Source organism: Syngnathus leptorhynchus, chromosome 13 (genome assembly GCF_054491065.1).
Source record: "Syngnathus leptorhynchus isolate UIUO chromosome 13, UIUO_Slep, whole genome shotgun sequence".
Classification (NCBI taxonomy): domain Eukaryota; kingdom Metazoa; phylum Chordata; class Actinopteri; order Syngnathiformes; family Syngnathidae; genus Syngnathus; species Syngnathus leptorhynchus.
The window spans coordinates 7958960-7980625 of NC_141207.1; the positions used below are offsets into that span (position 1 = coordinate 7958960).

At 43.6% G+C, this 21666-nt stretch overlaps 2 protein-coding genes across 4 annotated transcripts; both read right to left on the reverse strand.

Moving 5' to 3' along the window:
* Positions 1 to 190: 190 nt before the first annotated feature.
* Positions 191 to 11585, reverse strand: LOC147047336 (histamine H3 receptor). Of its 2 annotated transcripts, XM_085928265.1 has the most exons (6): positions 11535 to 11585; positions 8708 to 8847; positions 8253 to 8613; positions 7714 to 7880; positions 2876 to 3247; positions 191 to 2790 (listed from the first exon to the last, which is right to left on the reverse strand). In XM_085928265.1, the coding sequence occupies exons 3-6, from the start codon at positions 8482 to 8484 to the stop codon at positions 2305 to 2307; spliced, it is 1257 nt and encodes a 418-aa protein (XP_085784391.1). In that variant the 5' UTR covers positions 8485 to 8613; positions 8708 to 8847; positions 11535 to 11585; the 3' UTR covers positions 191 to 2304. The 2 variants fall into 2 exon arrangements, with proteins under 2 accessions (XP_085784391.1, XP_085784392.1); XM_085928266.1 differs by lacking the exon at positions 11535 to 11585 and having other exon boundaries at positions 8253 to 8551; positions 8708 to 9255.
* impact (impact RWD domain protein) lies at positions 11506 to 21651 on the reverse strand. 2 transcript variants are annotated; one of them, XM_085928268.1, is made up of 11 exons: positions 21443 to 21647; positions 20670 to 20798; positions 20529 to 20581; positions 20349 to 20411; positions 20154 to 20239; positions 18326 to 18448; positions 18134 to 18231; positions 17447 to 17520; positions 17036 to 17126; positions 14144 to 14278; positions 11506 to 11652 (listed from the first exon to the last, which is right to left on the reverse strand). In XM_085928268.1, the coding sequence occupies exons 1-11, from the start codon at positions 21491 to 21493 to the stop codon at positions 11593 to 11595; spliced, it is 963 nt and encodes a 320-aa protein (XP_085784394.1). In that variant the 5' UTR covers positions 21494 to 21647; the 3' UTR covers positions 11506 to 11592. The 2 variants fall into 2 exon arrangements, with proteins under 2 accessions (XP_085784394.1, XP_085784393.1); XM_085928267.1 differs by lacking the exons at positions 11506 to 11652; positions 14144 to 14278 and adding an exon at positions 15204 to 15377 and having other exon boundaries at positions 21443 to 21651.
* Between the last annotated feature and the right edge of the window lie 15 nt (positions 21652 to 21666).

Genomic DNA, 21666 nt, shown 5'->3' on the forward strand with positions numbered 1-21666 from the left:
CGTCTTTTTTTATGTTATGTAGAGCACTTTGCAGCTGAGGTTGATTTAAAAGAAATCTGTAAGTAAAGTTGAGTTGAATGCCAAGCTAATGCTAATAATTCTAATAATGCTAGTTTAGGTAGCCTGCCGTATGCTAGCCCTCTCGTTATTGTAAATAAAAATATGCAAACAAGAAAATGTACTCATCAAAGGCTTTCATTCTTATTGTCAGTCTTTAATTATTTTTTTTTTCTTTGGCTACTCACACCGACACATTCATCAAGTTACAAAGTTGTCAAGTGCTATTTTTGGGGGAGGATACAAATCAGTCTTTGAATTGTAGTAAATACTGCATTGAAAGAACACACAACTATTTAACACAGAGTTGGCATAGATATTTTTTTTTTTGTACAAAACTGCTTATTGTGCTGTACATTTAGAAGCCTCGACTGGAGGATGACGAGTGCAGATTTTTAGAGTTGGCAGGTTTCACCTATGAAGCCAACTTTTTACATCAAATGTTATTTTTTAAAAAAATGACATTCGAGTGGACAAAAGTGAGCGTTTCACTTCCTTTCACGTGTTCTCAATGTTAACGACTTCCCATTTGTCACAATATTGCTGCGAGACGACAGGCTCCGATTTGCTAGCTTCACAAAATGTAAAGACTTTGCATTCTCCTAACGGCATCCCGCTGTTTGTAAAAGGACATTTTGTCGTCGGGGCCGATATTAATAAGCAGCGTAAAATAGTTCCGATGAATCATTTTCGTCAACAGCGCAAAAAAAAGGATGCACACGCAACACACGCAACACACACACACACGCACAGTGGCTGGGAGGCTTAAAGCACGTCACTGCAGAGAGATTGTCTGTGAACGTCAGCATGCATTTCCACGTGGACACGTACATCTCACAGATAATCTGTGCTTTTCATCTGGAGCAATTGTAATTTTTATTATTTTTTTTTTTTTAAGGTGCCATAGAAGTCCTATGCCTCTACCTCCGCCAAGGTGGTTGGTTGTGTTGGGATGATTTTCACAAAACTTTATGAAAGAGGAATGAAGATAAATTTTACATTTCTACAGTTTACTTAAAGAGATAGAATGTTTTTTTTTTTTATTTATTTTTTTTATATTTGAAACAGGCCACTTTGGCTGTTTTCGTAACACATTCTTTTTTGGAATCAGCATGTTTTGAGGGGGCGGTCCCATCTCATGCAAATGAGCTAACTCCTCTCGCTAACTTCCTCTGAGGCAGTGCCTTCTTCTAAAAATAGCAAGTAAAAATGAAACCACTAAGGCATGGATTGTATTTTTTTTTCTTCACTTATGCTAATACTGGAGCTCTGATTAGCTTTTGGTTTTGATATGATACTTCTTGTGCTTCGTCCAACGGTGGATTGAAAATGCTAGTTCAATTTTTTTTGGGGGGGGGGGGGGTAATAGGTCTCCTTTAACTTCATGCAAACTCTAAAGAAGACAATTGAAGCATTTTCAGGCACTGCTTTTCTTCCAATTTGCTCCAAATTACAGTGGAACCTCAAAATTTCAAAATCTTAAAACTAGGGTTAAAGGTTTCAGTGAAAAACTATTTAAGGCTTGTTCTTTTCAATATGTCACATTAAGATCAAAAGGGTTTTGTTTCATTTTTGGTTTCATTTCATAAAAGTGGTTGGATGGATCGGTATTTACAATTGGGCACAATTACCTCAAATGTATCCTTTTTGAAATTTTACATAATTGAAAACATATTGTCATTTTTTTGGGGCATGAATATCAAAATGTGCTTCCCCTTGGATTGATTTGAAACAAATCCATCGAATATTTGTCATTAATTTAATGACACTTGTGAATTCTTCGGCCAAATGTCTGAAAATTGCATTTGGTTTAAAAAAAAGAATGCAAATTATTTTAATAATACCCAAATTATATTGAAATATTGGTCAATTTGGAAATATATAAAATTCAAAGTAGAACAGAATTGTATATAAATTTGCGTAATTTATTACTTACAACTAGTATGATGCAAGGATTTGTGACCTTTAGACGTTTCACTGCAGTTTAAAAACCCGATCTATCTGACGACTACTGCAATTTTTGGGGGCAATGCGTTTTTTTTCTCGATTGTCCGGCCTTGGCGGAGGTTTTCGCTCTTGTGATTCTATCTTAATGTGCTTTGAGCATCCTCACAGACTTTTTTTTTTTTTTCCTCATTTTGGACTTTTGGGATGGAAGAACAAGGAAGTGAAGTTTTTTTTTTTTTTTGTTTCGTTTTTTTTTTTACACAGTTTGGCAGTTTTTGCATTGGTTCAAGTGTTTTCGCTTTAGCACGACTGCAGCTCCACCACCTGAGGCTGCACCGATTGTCTCTTGGGACACAGGATCTTGGAAAAAGCCCTTCGGAAGCTGCTGTGGCACAGCGGGTACAGGAACGGGTTGATGGCTGAATTGAGCCACAAGAGCCAGAATGTGAAGTCGTACCAATAGTTGGCCACGCAAGCGCCGCTACAGGCGGCTCGGATGATCATCAGCAGCGTGTAAGGTGCCCAGCAGATACCAAAAATGCACACGATGACAGCCAGCGACTTGGCCACCTTGATGTCTCGGGAAAGTCGAGATCCCGGCGCCCTGCGACCCGGCGCCAATACCGCCGGCGAGGGCTGGAACGACCGGGAGGTCCTCCCTCCTGGCGACAGCTTCTCCCTGTGCGCCAGGATCTGGCCGGCGTTGAGGTTGGCGCAGGAGGACGGCGAGACCCCGTCGTCGTCCTCGATGACGGCGGAGATGGCGGTGGGCTCGCTGCACGACACCTTTGTGACAAGAAACATGATGATTTATTGAAAGATGCGACTGGCGGTGGGGGAAAAAAAAAAAAGCGAAAAGATGGCGAATAACCTTGCGCGTCTTGACGAAGAACACAGACCACGCCACACCGTCCCTCTGCTTTTTGGCCGGCGGCGGGGTCGGCACCTCATGGGGGCCGGCGCTTGCGTTTTTATTGCGCCGGTGGATGTTCAAGTAAATGCTGAGGTTGAAGTAGGCCACCGACACAAAGGGGGTGAAGAACTCAAAGGTGGAGGCGCACAGCAGGAAGTACCAGGTGAAATAGAACTCGGCGTAGCACTCGTGCGCCGGCACCACGCTGTAGCCCACCGCCGCCTCCCAAAAGATAATGGCGGGGCCGTAGAGGAGAAAAGCCAGTGCCCACACCGCCACCATCTTGAGCACAGCTTGACGGGTCATGTTGCGCTGCGCTCTGTATTTCACCTGAGATGGAAAAACAACCAGGTGTGTGACTTTCTGCCACACACACACAAACCCGGGTGTCTATGGCATTTTAGATTGTTTGTGAGCACCAAGCTAAACAGAATTTAGAGTCATATTTTGGCTCACCCAAGTTCGGGCACTTTTCCACTGACTGTTCCTAAAACAAATCTATTTTCTAACACTGACGATGAATTCCATTTTTTATCCCTTAGCAGCTGCCGGCGGCGTCCTCGCCAATCTGAAAAACACCCTCAGAGCGACGCGTTTAAATAAGCCCAGAGTGCTGCCACGCTGACAGAGTGATGGCGTAAATAAAAAGCCACTCATGATGCTCTTATTTCGCCTTGTGTCAGCGCCGACGAGGGAGAGGCACGGGAGGAAGGCTACCGAGGGAGTAGGGCTGCACAACGATTGAAAAAAAAAAAAAAAAATTTGAATAGTTAGTTCAAATAGTTTGATTCATCATTTATTTATTCAACTACGAAAACTCGCGCAATGAGGAAAAAGAAAGAAATTTGTAAAAAAAAAAAACAATCAATAAAATTGCTATGCGCCTGTTGGCCACTAGGGCACAGTGTGGTTGTGTATATGCTTAGATTAAAATAGAAGTAAAAAGGAAGTCACATTTGAGGTTTATTTTTTGCAGATTAGAACGTACGTATGCTTTCGAGTATTGCTACATTACCTGTCTGTATGTGTTGCTACAGCATTTGTAAAGCTGTTAGCATTAGCAGTGACTATGTTTCTAAAATAAAACGTTGTGTCTTTCTACACAAGCAACATCATGCTTTCAGGGTGTTTTGAAACACATGCTGTGCCATTGATTGCTTTTTCTTCAATTATAATTTTTTTTTTTTGATGATAGTGAGAAGCCAAAAATCGAAATCAGGATTAAATTTCGATTAATTGCGCAGCCCTACTGGGGTGGGGGAGTATCTAATAGGATAGGCTATGGGTGACAGGAGAAATTGTAAAAGACATCTCCTTGCACACTTCATTCATGCTCATCATCATCACCATCGTCTTTGTGGCCGTCATGTGAGCATCGCCCCGTCTTCACTTCATCGCCACTCAGCGTTCAAAGAGAACACCGCTGCTCAATCAACAACTAGCCATTTAAAAAAATGAATGGTTATCACATCTGCCTCACAGTCAGAGGATCTGAGTTTGATTCTCAGTTTCGGGGTTTCATTTATGTCCACCAGCTCGCTCTCACATTCCAAAAACATGCATGTTAGTCGTACCGAAGACTTGAAATCGGGGTTTGATTTTCTTTCAAAAGGCCTGACACACACACACACACACACACACACACACACACACACACACACACACACACACACACACACACACACACACACACACACACACACACACACACACACACACACACACACACACACACACACACACACACACAGCGGCTTGCGGATATAAACTTACTTTTGATACATTGCCACTGCCTGTTCCGCTCTATACTCTCTTCCATGTTATGGATGGTTTTTTGGTGAGGAGAAGTGAGGGGTGGAGGGGTGGGGTGGGGGGGCGACAGGAAGCTTAAGCCATTTGCTGCCAGTATACTACATCCGCTGTCAGATGAGCTCTATGCCCTTCTGTCAGAGAGCTCTTCGAATTGTTTGATGCCCCTTCAGAAATGATCATTGACGGAGAGAGTAGGAGGGAGGGAGGTTGATACCGGCTGCCCCCGGCCCGGCCCCATCATCCTTACCCTTTGCAAGCCACTGCATATAAAATTAAAAAAAAGCTGCAGCATCACTTTTAACAATCCTTCCCAATAACACTCAAATTTTAATCAAACTTGCTTTTATGTGTCCCATCAATTAGTTTTTTTATGTGTGTTTTCTTGCATCAGTTTTTTGCTCGCTGGAAAATTTGTGGCGCTACGCAATTTTGTCTCAGCAGCCGCATTCGGCATTTAACGGTATTTTTTTTATTTTCAAATGGCAACTGCTTTTACACACAGGCAGTGGGGGGTCCTCGAAATTTTTCAAGGAGGTTCGATGTGTTTGTGTCTTTTATCATTTGCTTTGTGTTGCTTTTTAAGTATGAAAGGTGGAAGTTAAAAGGTAGGTAAAAGACAAAATAGACTGCAAAGAACAACGTTGCACACACTCCAAGATGTTTTTAACTTCTACTTTGTTTAGATTTAAAAAAAAAAGTTAGAATTATTTGTGTCTGTAATTTATCATCCAAAAATAAATCTTACTCAAAACATACGGATTTTAGACGATATGGATCCTTTAAAAAAAGAAAAAAAGCATTGTTTTTATTGTGATTGTCAAAATATTTTTGATTTTTGAAACATGACTAAAAATACCAAAAAAAATAGGCCAACTCACTGTCAAAGGGATTGGGCTTGTGCAAGAAGTGAATTTTTAAAAGCAACCTAAAATATTCCAAACAGACATCCATAAATCAACATAAAACCACTGCTTGGTATTCTCCGGTTGGCAACATTTTCAAATTTGACTCAAGGTTACATAACTGAAGTTCTTATGCCTTTCAAACACGCGAACGCTTGACACCGGGGTGCTTGGTGGGTGTTCAAATGCATAATGAACGTTTAATGTTGCCCAATAGGAGGGAGTAGTGTTCAAATGAACATGAATTGGCCAGTAATATGCTTCAAAATTCTTTCCCTCTGGCCATTTATTATTGAATTTCTCTAAAGTTGGACACCTTTCATGTAATTGCCAACCTGAAGTTTATTTATTTTTTTCTTCTAAAATTAGTCTCCTTCCACGCTTCGGCCGAGTTCAATGAAGCGATGACCTCCGAGAATAGAATATGAATAATTTCATTCGTTGCATGTATGTTTTAATTAATCGGTCTGGGCTCTAATTGTCAAAATGTAACAAGTGCATTTGAAAGACCCTGGGGAACATGCTCGAGAACTGAAGGGGGGTGGGGGGGCCAAGAAAATAATTGGGGAAAAAGTGAGTTAGACACTACAGTTATTCTTTTTTTTTTGAATTACAGTGGGAGGGAGAAGCACATTTTTGGCATGCTAATGTGTTCTTATTAACGGCAATGTGCGACAGACTGGATGCTGCCCATTATTATTCAAACCACTACTTTGTGTGCGTGTGTGTGTGTGTGTGTGTGTGTGTGTGTGTGTGTGTGTGTGTGTGTGTGTGTGTGTGTGTACTTAAAAAAAAATCTTGCTAGCGAAGAAGAGAAGGCAAGGGGAAAATGACTGCAAAAGAATAAATCACAGGAAAAATCAATAATTGCTAATCAATAATCAGAATGTGCACCTCATGCCAATCAGACAAGAAAACGTTCACACATTTCCCAAAACCAATGACATCATCATGTCCCACCTCAAAGGTCTTCAGTGTTCACGAGTGATGCAATAAATAATGAAAAAAAAGTGCTGACTAAGCAAGAGGCGGAAATAAATCAGCACCCAATTAAATGACGTGGATGACCTGTGCCTTCTGTCCTGCAGCGTTCCGACAATCCATCTTTATCCAAACATGCTGACTCAAATGTATCTATTCCCACTCATTAGTCTAAAAAAAAAAAAAAAAAAAAAAAAAAAAAAAAACAACACATCCAAACTTTCCCGCTGTGGATTTGGTCAGACACAGAGCATCATGAAACATCTCAGACAGCTCAATTGTCCAGGAGACTTAATTGATTTGTTCTCAAGTGATTGTCAACACTTGGTTAATAACCCATGAAGATATGTGTCCATCCATTTTTCTTCATCCTCATCAGAATGAGCTGCCTGGCACCCGGCCTCAGATGAACTTCCACAAACAACCACTCGCTCACTCACATTGCCACCTACGGACATCTTCAAAAGTCAACCGGGTCAGACAAAGTCAAAGTACCTGAAGAAAATATCGATTGAGCAAGCACTGTATAGGACAAAAACAGAAAACTGAGCTCTGAACCCAGAACTGCAATGCACACATGCCAACCACTAGGACAACGTGCTGCCTGTTGTTTTTTTTTGTTGTTTTTTCGTGGGTACGTTCAAACGAACACAAACAGCTCTCAGTGTGGCGCAGTGCAATCCACCTACTGGACATCAAAAGCACAGTTTGTTCTTTTTTTACTCTCCCCAAATAGCGAGTGGGGGGGGGGGGGGGGGGGGCGTACAGTGGAGTGGCACTCACACAAAAAAAAACTATTAAGTTGCCCATTTCTGGTAGACAAAAAAAATAATAATAATCCATACATGGTAAACTGCAGCCCTTTCCAGCTACCACCTTGGATTGGTCGCAAAGACCAACCAAGCAAGCATAGAAGAGAACTGAAGCCGAGAATCGAACCCAGAGCCCATACTGCGAGGCAGACTAAAGCGCCGTGCTCATCTAGTTAATTAGGTCAGCTCGTGCCAATTTTTTTTCCGAGACGGTCAAACAATGAAGAACATCTTGTGACGCAGTGCGCCCCACCTTGAAAAGTCCAAAACTGAGTCTCAGCGTACTCACAGCTCTGGTGACAGACAGGAAGCGGTCGTAGCTGATGAGCACGATGTTGAAGACGGAGGCGGTGCAGAGCAGGTAGTCCATGACCAGCCACACCTTGCACAGACCCTTGCCCAACATCCACCTGCCCGTCAAGTTGTACGGGATGTACACCGGGATGCAGAAGGCACCTAGGAGCACACCGGAATGAGGATTACGGCGGAGGAGAGAAGATGGGCAACGTTTTGGGAATGCAATCTGATTCCCTGCAGTGGTTTGATTGGAGGGGTGTGGGGGTGGGAATGCATCTTGTGCTGCAGATAGCAGCACAAAGAAGGTATGGGGAAAGAAGACCTCCCCCCAAAAAATAAAATGTCATCTATTTTTAAGCAACAGATTGTCCACTCGATACTGAGGGATTGGGAGATAATTGCAGGGAGGAACAAAAGACTTGAGGGAGGCAGGGAAGGCGGGGGGGGGGGGGGGGGGGGGGGGGGGGATATCAAAAATGTGCACGCAAAAAAAAAAAAAGGAGAGTGCTAGACACAAAGGGGGCAACTCACCCACGAGGAAATCAGATATGGCCAGGTTGAGGAAGAAGTAGTTGCTTTGAGTTCTCAAGGTTTTGTCCACCACAAAGGCCAGGATGACCAACGCGTTGCCCGCCACCACCGTGGCCACCAGCGTCACCATCAGAACCGACAGGAGCAGCGCCAGGTAGCCCGGCAGCGGCAGCGCGCCGCCAGACACCGCCGGGGTCAAGTTGCCGCTGGAGTTGGACTCCAACACGCCCATGGTTAGCGACGCTCCCGTAGCATCGTCGCCGCCCCCCTCGCCTCGCTGCCACTTCCTAAGTTCTGAGCTGCCAAAAAGACATCAGGGGAGACCCTCGGGTGGAGTCGTGTGCCATTGTTTGTTTGGGGACTTTAGAGAAGTTTTGGGAAGAAGAAGAAAAGAGGACACGGTTCATTGAAACAACAAAAGGGGGGAGGGGGGGGGGAAGGCATCCGAGGGTCACCTCGCGTGGACGCTGGAGCGCGGGAAGATTCTCCTCGTGCGTGGCGCGCGCCTTTATTCCTTGTGCGCATGAGAGGTGTGAGCGCACGTTCTTTTTTTTTTCTTTGACACCCATCAGCAGCTCGACTTCCGTTTAGAGCTCTGCAATAAAAGTGTCTCCGCAACCGCGACAAGGTCACAGCGAAGGAGCGGGAGAGGAAAAAAAAATCTATGCAGAAATATTAAGGCGATGAAAAATGTCAATGCAGGATTTAGCAATGGTAGAAGAGAACTATCATGAAATGATTTCAAATGATATTTGCACAAATGAAATGTAGACATTTTCAAAATACATTGTTTTTAAGTAGAGTTTAAATTTAAAAAAATCTAAAATTGAAATACACTTGTTCTTTAAATGCGTTTTTTTTGTCTTCTGTATTTAAATGAAGCTTTTGCCCTCTTTATGCTCTTCCCCATTTCAAAGGGACTCCAAAATAGACTCTAAGCCGGGTTGCCCCCCCCCCCTCCCTTGAAACTATTCACCCACCACGAGTGTTCTTTTATTGTGAAAGAACGCAAGTATCCGGCAGCGCCTCTTTGTCCTCCCCCCCCCCCCCCCCCCCACCTCATTCCTGCAGCGTGCATTCACAAACCTTGAAGAGGTTCACTCCACGTGAACTTGCGTAAGCCTCAGCTCCATTTAGGATCCAGCTCATGACAAATGTAATCCCTCCCCCCCCGAAAAAAAAATCAAATAAGGATTAAGGTCTCTTTTTTTTTTTACGAGCCTGTCTGTGTGCACAGATGATGAGATGAGCACATATCAAGATGAGAACATCAAAGCTGAGAAAAGACTGCTTTGTCTTGAGGTGAAGACGCAGTGTCTTGTTTTTTTTTTTTTCATTTTAATTTATGTCCAAATTGGAGTATCCGAATCGGTGCCCCGCCCGAGTGTTCAAAGTCTAATAGGGAATGGTCAAAGACAACCGCTGTGTAAAATATGCAAATCCACTTTGAAATTTAATCAATGAAGGCTACGCGTGCGAAAGCGTTTAGCCCGTGGTTATCTTTATTATTAGTTTAAACGCATACTTAGGACTGAATAACTTCTTCTTGTTGCTGTCGCTTTGTCTAGTGTGGTTTAAAAAGAATAACGTTAAAGTTATTCAAGTTATACAGGAATTTTTTTTCTTCAAAAAATGTTATCAAAGTTTCTTGCCTTGAAATTTTTAGTTCATGCAACTTTATTTATTTATTATATTCCGGTACATATTTTAAGCACGTCTTCAAATGTCAAAATTTTGCGAGCCAAAAAGAACCGTCATTGAAATTTTGGAAAATAAATCTCAAAAACGAAACGTATTGCATTTATAGGTTTTAAAAGTGAACCGAATCCATAATTCCAGGTATATATTCTTCAACTTCTGCATTTCCATCATAATTGAAGCAGAAATTTAAACCACCGTGAGCCGCCTACAAAGGTATGTAATTCCCGTCAAGCGCATCCCATGTTGGCTCGGCTCAGCTCAAGGTGTTCCCCTCACGAGGATAAGAAGTCAAGCTCAAGGGAGATCATCTTCTGGGATTATTGCAGCTGCCAGTGAAATAAAAGTCAAACTAGAGGCAAAGTTCTATGATGCGTTTGATGGCTCATCCGCAAGGGCGACAATCGTTCCAGATTATCGTCTTCGCTATGGGAGCTGGATCGGACTTTTGCAAAAGTCTTGCCCCCCCCCCAAGCATTGTTGATTTTAAAAGCATTCTCTACATCCGCCATTTTTATTAGCGATGGCCGTATACCGACCCCGGGTATTCAAAGTATTGAAATAAAAATACGATATTGGGATATACTATCAGTCTTTCTTTAAAAATGATCTGTTGTTGTTTTCAAATGTAGCGGTATCGGTACGTGCTATCGGTGTCTACTGGTATCGGTCTGAACCAAAAGTGTGATCAAACAGCCATAATTTTTTTGGATTAAATCAATAAAGCGTGTCAATTCAGCATCATCTCAAATACTTGCCTCCGATTTAAAAAAAACGGCGTGTTGATGTTCATTTGTTCCTCCGAACGTAAGGAATGTTTGGCTATGGTTCCGCGTATTGGTTCTTTTCAAGCTTGTGGAGAAAATCTAAGATGACACCATGATGATGATGATGATAATGATAAGCTTGTGGGGGCGTACTCGCAGCTCCTTGTAATTATTCTCGCAGGAACTTTACACGTCAAAATGAACACGCCATTTAAAAGCCCCCCCCACCTCCCCCCCAAGCAAGACGACTAAACGCTGAATTGAATCAACATTTTAAAAAGGACTCGTGAGGGCGACACGTGCCGAGAGCGCCGTAAGATGAACTCCTCGATATTTATAGGAAGCAGTCAGAATTTGCCTGAAGCCAGCAAGGGAGCGTTTTTAAAATTCAGATGATGTCTCCCCCCCTACTCCCACCCCTGGTGAGGAAGTGACATCCCATCAGAGGTGAGGGGGGCCCCTCCACAGCGAGACCCCACGCCGCATGCAAAACACTCGGCGATGACACCAGCAAGCACGGACATGAACAAACTTCACTTCTCTGATTCACCGGAAGAAGGAATAAATGCGCGTCAATCTCATTTGGGTTTGGAACAAAAAGACCCCGCAATGACTCTCATTGACAGTTTTACATGTTTTTGGAAAAGGTGTCGTATCGCTCGGAGAAAACCTCTCTGTTCAAATGTTTTCGTTCTAAAAAAAAACCCGAGCCATCTTAAAACTTTCAAAAAAGATATTTGCACTAGTCATCGACACAAATTGCGTGTTCAATTAGAAAACGCTGAAAGTAAAATGCTGTTGGCTTTTTAATACTTACTAAAATGCTTTCCAATAAAGGTTGGAACAGAATAGATTAAAAGTCTTTTCCGCCACAATCATTTTGTCTTCTTGCCTTTTAGCCGCTTTGCCTTCCCTGCTGATTTGGTGCCATCATCCTGTTAAACAACAACAAAAAATGGATTAGGGACTTATGATTGTGCTACCAGCTTTTTTTTTTTTTTTTGCGAGTTTTTGAGAGACATTTGGGCTTTTTTTTTTTGCCGCTTGCCTGGCTGAACTATGTTAATCGCAACCTACTAATTGGCCCCGGTTGCTTCTTCAACGTAAGCCCATAATTGCATCAAACATTGCAAACTCCCCTACAAAATCGCCGTGAACTTTGAACCCCAGCTGAATGGAGCGCCCCAGCCAACAGACGCAGAAGAGAAATCATCTGAGAAAATCTCACAAAGCCTGCAAGAAGCGAGCTTATTTCACCTTTGCCCGCAGCCATATCTTGTATCAGAGAGCCATTGAAATCAAAACGCTTCTCCTTGCCAAGCCATTGAGAATTCATTTACAAATCGAGTCCTTTTCTAGGGGTGAACAAAAAAACCTGGATCTTTATCTTTTTGGCTTCTCTCACGATTTATTCAACATGCCATTACTGTATTTTCCTGCACTGAATTCAAAAGGAATGAGGGGAGCCGCTCTCATTGACTGTGTTTGCGCCCACAACGGCGCACATGCTCCTTGGTAACGGAACACCTCTGCGAAAATACCAAGACGGAAAAACGCCACCCCACATTTGCGCTAGACGAAATTAGGGCCCTTTGTGCTTGAAACGATTAATCGGCGCCCTCCACTGGCAGAAATGTCGACAACCCACAACGCTTCATCGCTGGCACAATTTTGCTCATTCCTTCTTTTCTTTTTTTAGTGACTGTTCTTGGGTTAGTTCTCAGCGGTAAACACAGAAGCGAGGCCGACGTGCACGTCGACGCTCTTGTCTGGGTTTTACAACGCTCGTAAATCACAATCGCCCCAATAAAAAAAAACCTTGGTACCTTGGTTTGTTATTTTAATTTCTTAATAAATAAATAAAAGCCGACGCTTAGATTAATGCGTCCTGATCAGACTTTTTTTTTATTTTTTTATATAAACATGGCGCGTCATTACTGAGTAAATATAATTAATCACATTAACCGGGACACTTAAATGGGCCACAAGTCTGATACTGTTGCCAGTGGCTGGCTAAAAACAACAACACTTTGATTAATTTTATCGATTACCTCCGCACGGGAACCTCGGGCTGGATTACGACGTACAAGTAAATACCGAGGATAATCAAGCCGGGGCTACGCCCGAAGAGTTTGTTCCCGCCGCAGACGCTACCTGGAGCGCCAGTCCGTGGGGGATAGTGTGAATCTATAAGGAGTCGTGACCTATTTATCATATGACGCTGGAAGTGCACAGCTTGGGCGCCACGGCGGCGTTTTGCAAAGTGGAGAATCAGGATGCAATTAAAAGTACAGATTGGGGCCTGTGATTGCATTCCGAATAGAAAATTGGAGAGGTTTGTAAACCCGCCGACTGGATTTATAAGGTGACCTTGGAGTAAACATGGATTTCTCTCCACAAACATATTTGGAGAAATTCGAGCGAGCGAAAAGTCAAAGCCTGTTTTTTTTTTTTTTTTTCTAAGAACTGAAACGGCTCGTGATAGGACAAACGCTCCCCGCGGCTTCAGATGGCCCACTTAATGTGCGTCGGCAGCAAATTACTGCTTTAAACAAATAATTAAAACAAATGAATCTTTTCATGGCTTCCTAATCAGTAAAATGAAGCCAAATGGAGCCCACCTAAGGTGAAATTGTTCATCTGAGCTGCTAACTTGTTCAAGCAAGACAAATGTAATACGTCCACGCCAAATAGTTTTTTTTGTGGATCATTCGCCAGCAAGCAAGCAGGCCCCTGCACCTGTTTTGGCACGCAGCTTGACGTTCAGCTGGCCGTTAAAGTGGAAATCAAGCAACTGTTTTTTTTTTGTTAAACAGTAAACTGACATGTTTTTGAAGTGTTTTTTTTTTTTTTTGTGGGACTACCTTTAATCTCTGTGTGTGACGTTCCAGCTCAAAAGCTCCATCGCGCGATCAATGAAACAAGTTTGCGGAACATAGAAAAAAAAAACAAAAAAAAAACGCTTCAAAGCGAAACCACGGCCGACTTCGGGGAGGAAGCGTTTGATCTCTGAAAGCAGACGCTTCAAAATGGTGTCCAAATGTGAAGGCGAGGAAGCGGCAAAAGCCGGAGATGGGCATCAAGTACGCACGTGCGAGCGGACATTTTGTCGCAACGGCTGAGCATCATTCAAAGAGCGCAGCGACGACGCCGGCCGCTAATGGTTGCCCTCGCTCGACGGGGTACTGCCACTTGTCACGCCGCCTCCCCCGACCGGTTCCTTGAACCCGACACTCAGTCGGCCTCGGAGGCTTTTTGGCATTCGCCGCGGGATGCTATTACCGTGGCGATATGACACAGCTGCACTCACTAATGTCTTTTGGTATTTGAACACCTGACATTCACCTCGAATGTTGTTTTTGTGTTTTTTTGTGGGACAAGCTGTGGTGGTTCTAAATCCGAAAAACAAAACTGGGGAACTCTTACCGATGAGGCGGCGTAGCCCTCTTGAAGCAGGATGCTTCGAGCGCAATTGTTGATGTGCTTGAAACGGTCCGGACCAAGCAGAATCCCTCCGTACCAGCGGGAGACCACCACTAGCACGTTGCGTACGCCCAGAATCTGTAGCAAGACACAAAGTGGACATAGTATGGAATTTTCTTTTTTTCTATTGTAAAAAAAAATAAACGAGTGCTCCAACAGTTGAACATTTCGAGTCGTGTCCAGCAACCAGTACTCAACACCAGGGAGGGACCACTGCATAAAAACGGGTGGATTCATCTCGAGCTGCATACAAAATATCATGGCAAAGAATCTTTCAGACTCGACTTTCACTTTTAACTAAAAATATGCAGAACATGTCTCTTACAAAAAAAAAAAAGTCTTGAAGGAGATGAAAATAAAACTGATTCAAGTCAGTGTCTGCGAGGTGATGGCCTGATATGTGTCCCAGATTTAATTTGAGATTGGATCATGATGATAGGTTTTAAAACTAAAGATATGAAAGCCGGCAAATTCTTGGGTCGCCTTCGAATCATTTTCTGCATTGGTGCCTGCACGCTTACTGACAATCACTTTTCAATGCTAATAGTTAGCCTAGCTTCCAACGCCTTGAGAGTGTCTAAAAAGATTGTTGTGTGAAATGATGTCATTGCATCAGAGTGGCTTTACACGTATCGTACAGTTATCGAGATCGGCCGTGAAGATGCCCAATCCCCGGCATGTAACGAGGGCCGCCGAAGCTGGATTAAACTCTAATCCTCTCATCAAAGTCCCACTAAATCACTAATCATGATATCCCTCCCTTTTAAAAATGCTCAACTCACACAAAGCGGCCATTCTTTCGGCAACGGGAATCGCGGAGGGGACGTCGGCACATCTGGCAACCCAAATTATTAATCAGCGCCTTCTTTTATTCATGCAATCGGATGCTCATGGGCGTAGAAGCACCAATCAAGAATGAGCAAATGGGAAGAAAGGCTTGCTTGGAGAGCAATGAGATTAGAGCAGAACAGATTAATGCCAAAGCACTTGATGTAAATTGCTCCGTGCACTGCGAGTGTCACAAGGAGATGATGAACGTGTGCGTTCCCTCACCGGGACGGACCAAAAAGATAGAAAGTGTCACTTTGAGACAGGGATGGACCGCATCCGTGAGTCTTCTCTCATGGGTGAAAGTTTGACGTCCAGCGGATGGCTGCTGCTGCTTTTCCATTAGGAACTAAAAAGAACAATTTGAAGACAAATATGCGGAACAATAGGAGCGAGAAATTCCCAGAATTCAATTTCAGGGTTATTTGTAGGAATGGCTAGCTCTTCATTTGGCTCTCTAAGAACTTTCCAAAGAGATACTTTCGTTTTCATTTGCTTGGCTAACTTTGCTGGAGGAACTTTCGGTTGAGCTAAGCTCGTTGCTACTTCTGCCGCAACAATTGAGGAACTTGATTTTCTCACTGTGCAGTCGAAGGCAGAAAACCTGAACGCTAATTGCTACTTTCCAATTAGCTCGGATTTTGACACGGTCTGGTGGCATCAGAATTAGCTCACCGGCCACGAACAGGTGAGGTTTTTTTTTCAGCGAATCCTTTCCTCAAAACAAACGTTAATTAGACAATCCGTGAAAAGTGGTTCCGTAAGATATCACTAAGACAAAGGACTTGTCAGTGAAAATTTCCTTTTGTGATAAAACTGCTGTCATGAAAACAATGCCAGTCTTCTCAGGAAGTCTACACTGTTTACAACAAGAACGGGGGAATCCCCCTCACCGACATCCAAATCAAATGTTAAAGCACACTTGGCATCAAAGCTCCATAAAAGAATTCACAATGCCATCTCCCTGTTACTTTATAGACGTCCGCATGCATAATGTATCAAATTCAAGACTTTTTTGGTATCAAAAAGAAAAAGAAATGAGCTAAGTGCGAAGCCGTCAAGACACCTCCTCTCCTCTCATCACAATCGCATCACGTGGGGGTCAAACTGGTTTTTGTTTTTTTTCCCCCCAGCCTCGCTCCAGTGTCACGAATCAAAGGAAAGGCTCGCCATCCAAACGCCAACGAACGCTCACCCGATGTGACTCTGCAACTTTAACGAGCCCGCCGAGGAAAACTTTGTAATTACCCTATCGTGTTTTCATAACGAGCGGCGGGCTCAGCTTTTGTGTGGCACATCCGCAAAATGCCTTGACAATTACTGGCGTGCGTGGGATTGTGAATCGCAATGCCATCTGACAACTGCAACCCGGATCAAAAAAACAAAAAAACAAAAAGCGTCTCTTTGATTTGAGAAATGAGAAGATTAATATCATCTCTGCAGGGGAACAGATTGTCACGTTACACAATATGGAAATACTGCAAGTTATGTAATGTACCGAGAAAGGATGGGCGAGGATCGATACAGAGTATCGATGTCAAGGTATCGGTACTCGCAACAATTGCCTGATACCAGTATTTTGTGGACGTTTTAGAGACTTCAAATTAAAAAAAAAAAGAGAAGAAAAGAAACCTGATGCATTTTCAGTTAGTGCCAATGTGGAAAGCGACGCGCTTTTTAAAGGTCAGCGAGCGGAGAACTTCTTCCTCGTTAACAACCACGCTCTAAAAATGCTCGGCGGAAACGAACAGGCCCGGGGGAACAGACGCAATTAGGAATAAAATGTTTTTCTTTTTGTAGCGGCTGGGAAGTTGTACCATCTGTTTTTATCAACCAAAACTTTGCGTTGGAGCCTGTCGTGTCTATATGTATGTGTTTGTGTGTGTGTGTGTGTGTGTGTGTGTATATATCTATATCTATATATATTATTATATAGATATAGATATATACACACACACACTCACAGAGTCCTCAGTGTGGTGAGCGTGTGCTTAATGGAGCGCTCACCTGCAGCAAATGGAGCAACCTGCCACCTGCCGCTGTCTCACCGTCATCCTCGCAGTCCTGCAGGAAGCTGTTCTTATCCTCACAGTAGATCCTAACACACACACACACACACACACACACACACACACACACACACAGAGAGAGTGTAAAAATTGTTTGGTCAACTTGTCACCGCTAGTGACGTCTGCGTTAAATGTCAGCAACTCCTCCCCGGTCGGGCAGGCAGCGCTTCAGGGGCTCCACCTCATTAGAGCATGCAAAAAAAAAAGAAAAGTAGAAATCGACACAAAAAGGCAAGTGTGTGTGTGTGTGTGTGTGTGTGTGTGCGTGTGTGTGTGTACAAGGCAGTTCTTTCTTGACCTTTAATTGCGACATTTGGAAAGGAGGGAAAAGCTGGTGAGTGTCACCGACCTATACGCGTAGATATTGTGAGTGGCGCTGGCGATCTTTTTGTTGTCATACAGCTGCTCCAGCGCGGCTTTGACCTGAGACGCAAAAACAAGTGTCAGCACTTCGCAAAAAAATAATAATAATAAAGCTTGAAACCCTCAATTGAATCTCTGCTCTTTGCTTTGAAGCCATTATCCTGTTTTTAAAGCAATTGTTTAAAATCGGAACCCAGGCTTGAAATTGCACCACTTGTTCGACACGCCACTCGGGCCTGGAGAAGTTCCTGATCCGAGGGCCTTGTTTCTCAATTCTTGTGTCCACCTCGTCCTAAATGACTTTGAAGAATGAACCTTTATACTAACAGCAATACCTTCAAGCATGACGCAGATGCTAACACCACTAAGAGGGCGGAAAGGAAACACGAAGCAGTTGGCAAACAGCAGCTGGTGCAACAAATTTTGCAGCTCCTCTTTTTTTTGTTTTTTGTTCTGGAAACATCAGAAGACAAACTGAACACTTCCAGAGCGTCGCAATGAGATGAGATGTAAATGTCACCCACTGTTAACTGCCGCCGGCGCCTGCTTGTAGCAGAAGCAGATCCAAAAACAGACTTAGGGGTTTTTTGGGGGGGAGGATGGAGTGGCACTGTGGATCTCGTTCAATTATGCAAATCAAATCGAGTGTGTATGTGTTGTTGTTTGAAGTCACCTGTCTTGGCATCACCACGGGCGCCAGGTGAGGCTGGAAGGTGCTGCGGCGGTCTGTGATGCAGTCGCCGTGTTTGATCGGCGGCGGCGGCTCTTCATCTAAACCGGGACGAATTTTTACATCACCGAGTGTTGAAGAGCTTTTGCGTTTGTGTTGTTAGGTTTGATGAATGTTTTTTTTTTTTTTGCACACCGTTTGCGTGTTCCAGGAAACGTTGCGCCTCCTCTGCACTCAATGTGAGACTCGTCAAGTCTGGCACGTCTTCGTCGTCCACGCCTTCCTCCGCGGTGAGGGTCACCTGCTTTGATTGCGCCACTGCGGTTGGGAAAGCGAGAGACCAAAAACAATGTGTGTGTCGCACACGTGTGAGTAGAAAGGGAAAGTCTCAAAATGGTCTTTACGATATGTTCGAAGCAGCCCCACTAGTGGTTTTACGTGCGTGTCTACGTGCCAGAGGCAACGGAGGAGCGTGTCACCCGGGGCAACCGCATCGCTCATTGATGTGTTTGTAATTCTTTTAGCATGAAAGGCGCTTGGGTGACAAAAGATGTCATAGCTTTACATACACACACAGAGAGCCAATTAACTTTTGCAGGGGGAGAGGAAATGAGGCGATTTGGGGGTGGCGGGGGGGGCGGGGCGTGGGGGTGAGGCAATTTTAGCTTTTGAAGAAAATGATGGCACTAATTGGCATTTAGTCATCACAGGATCAAATAATAATCGAGCAAGCTTAACCTGATTTGAATACCTGACGAGTTGCACGCTCGGTCTCACACCTTTGTCAACTCACACACACACACACACACACACACACACACACACACACACACACACACACACACACACACAAACAAACACACACACACACACACACTTCTGGACAATTCTTCGAGCATGCCAATACCAAGAGCTGTCAATCAGCCATTTTGGGTTCGACTTTATCACGTGAATTCCAAGAAGTGGACGTGCCGCACAACAATGACACTCTGGCCACACCTCCAGGTTGTTGCTCAAAAGGAGCGTCTGGCGGAGTAAGGCACTCCGTCGGGATGGGCTCACAGATAACAATATCCCCTCCCCTCTGCCAGAAGACGGCCTTCAGACAGACACGTGTAGGAAATCTTTCATTTGGTTATCTCGTCCACCTCAAAAGACACTGCCAAAGAAACGGCGGGCGTTAGGTTGATAGTCATCTAAATGCGATGCCGTCACTCAAAGCGAGCAAGCGGGCTTTTGTGCTCATCCGCTTGAAGCTTTTCGCCACATTTTGTTACGTCCGCACCAAGCTGGAACTTCAGTTAAAAAAGAAAAAAAAAAGGAAAATCTTTCACAAGAACATACTTTTTTTTTTTTTTTTTTTTACTGGAACGTAATCTGAGAGAGGCTGCTCGCCGTCACTAAGTGTGATGTTATTCAAGCGCAACAATACACCGCTAGTTGCCAGGATCTTTTATGCAAATGACTCATCAGTGAGACTCCGGATTGTGTGAAAGACGATTGCATCGGGTAGCGGCTTGCGGGCGCCGCGTGGAAAGGAAAATTTCCGTATCCTGTTGACACACTGCCATTAATCCACCTTTGGTCATTCACTGGTGGAAATGAATGAAAAATATCAACACGGGGCCACGTCACACGGATAATAAAGAGATACTTTTCTTGTTTGGATATTTACATAGAATAACTCATTTGATCTAATTAATTACTTTTTCTTGTACAACAAATACATCTAACAGTTGCTGTCGAATGAAAATGACATCACACGCCGAGGTCTCAGGTAACAACCAATCACGGCTCAGCTTGCGAATGTCACATGACCAAACCATAAAACAGTGATAGCTTGTTACCTGAGCTCTCAGCGCGTGTGATTTGATGTCAAAATGCGATTTTAAAGGTAAAAGAAAAGGAAGTTCTCCAATCAGTGATAGAAAAATATGAACTTTTACTGATGAAAAGGGATAAATAAGCATAATCATATATTTCTTTTTCCACTATGTTGTGTCACACAGTCTTAATATCTCACCTGTTTCAAAGTCTTGAGCTTTCTCGAGCAGGAATTCTCGGATTTTTTCCACCCACATGTAGAGTATGCTCTCCCCTGCGTGCTGGCTGCAAAACATTCAGCGGGGTGACTTATTACGACAACCCGCTGGGGGTGACCACAGGGGGGTTCTGTACCACTCTCTTGTCAAAATTCAGAGATGAGAGAGCCACTCACACGTAGAGGTCTTCCAGGCTGTTGGCCAGTCCAACCCTCTCAGAGCCCCGCAGCCACGCCGCACTACAAAAAAGCCCAGAACAAACGCAACGCTATCAAGTGGGGGGCGACGAGTGGCTTGTTGTCAGATAAATTAGTCAGATCGCCCGAGAATTAAATTTGAAAGGCAAATGCACCGACTTGATCTGGTAGATTGGCGGGGCAGAGCTGGGATAATCAGGCGGGAGAATTATCTAGACGAGAGAGAGGGTAAAAAAAAAAAGTCATTATACAGATTGCAAGGGGAAAACAAATGATGTTGTTGTTTTTTTGTCTCTGCACCTGCAAACACGCTGTCAGTTTGGTCTCTGCCATGTCATTTGATATTTTGATGCAAAATATTCTGGACGCCTCGTCGATGACACACCATTCGTCACCGTAGATGGACGACAGGGCCTCCACCTCCTCCATCTGAATCGAGTGACAATAACACATCAATCACATCATAATATTTACCTCCTCTGCCTCGCAACTAAGACATCAAAAACGTCGCAAATGGCACATTTGTGATTTTGAGCCTGCATAAAAGACTATAAAACTCCAAAGACCTCTTAATTGTAGTATATGTGTTCCTCAATATAGCATATTTGCAATTCATGGACTGTTTGTGCATTCTTTCCTTTTCTTTTTCATTTATGCATGGCACCTCATATAAAAAAAAAAAAGTACAGCTATTTGCATGCATTCAGTTGTACATTTCATTGCTTTACAAAAGGAGGCAGTGTGACTATTGTATGTTGAACTGTTTGTCTTTTACAAATTATAATTCTTTTTATTAGCACAAGGTATGACTGAACACGAATTACACGTTGCCCGTTTGTGTGCTTAGCTAACTACCCAATGATATCCATGATTGCAAATGAACTCTGCGTTTCATGATCCTCGGATCATTACGACAACCTGCCAAGCCTTCTTCAAGTCACATACAGCGTTAGACTTACGCGCTCTCTGCAGGCTGCATCAAACCATTACAACACTTAAAATGAGAAAGAAAGTAAAGGGGGGGAGAGAGAGAGAGAGAATGACACCTCGCCAGGTGGAAACAGGTGACTCACTTGAGACTGCAAATCATCTCCTTCATTCTCTGTATTTATCGTGTCACCCATTGAAACATCACTACGAGGTTCTAGTGTGAAAATAAATACTTGTTCGAGAGATTTGATAACTTGAGAAACTAAATACGACGAATCTTGAAGAATCGTAGTCACACGTGAAGACGACGAGCGTTTGATTTCCGGAGAGTAACAGCTGTTTAGCCTAACAGTGTTGTGTTTCCGCT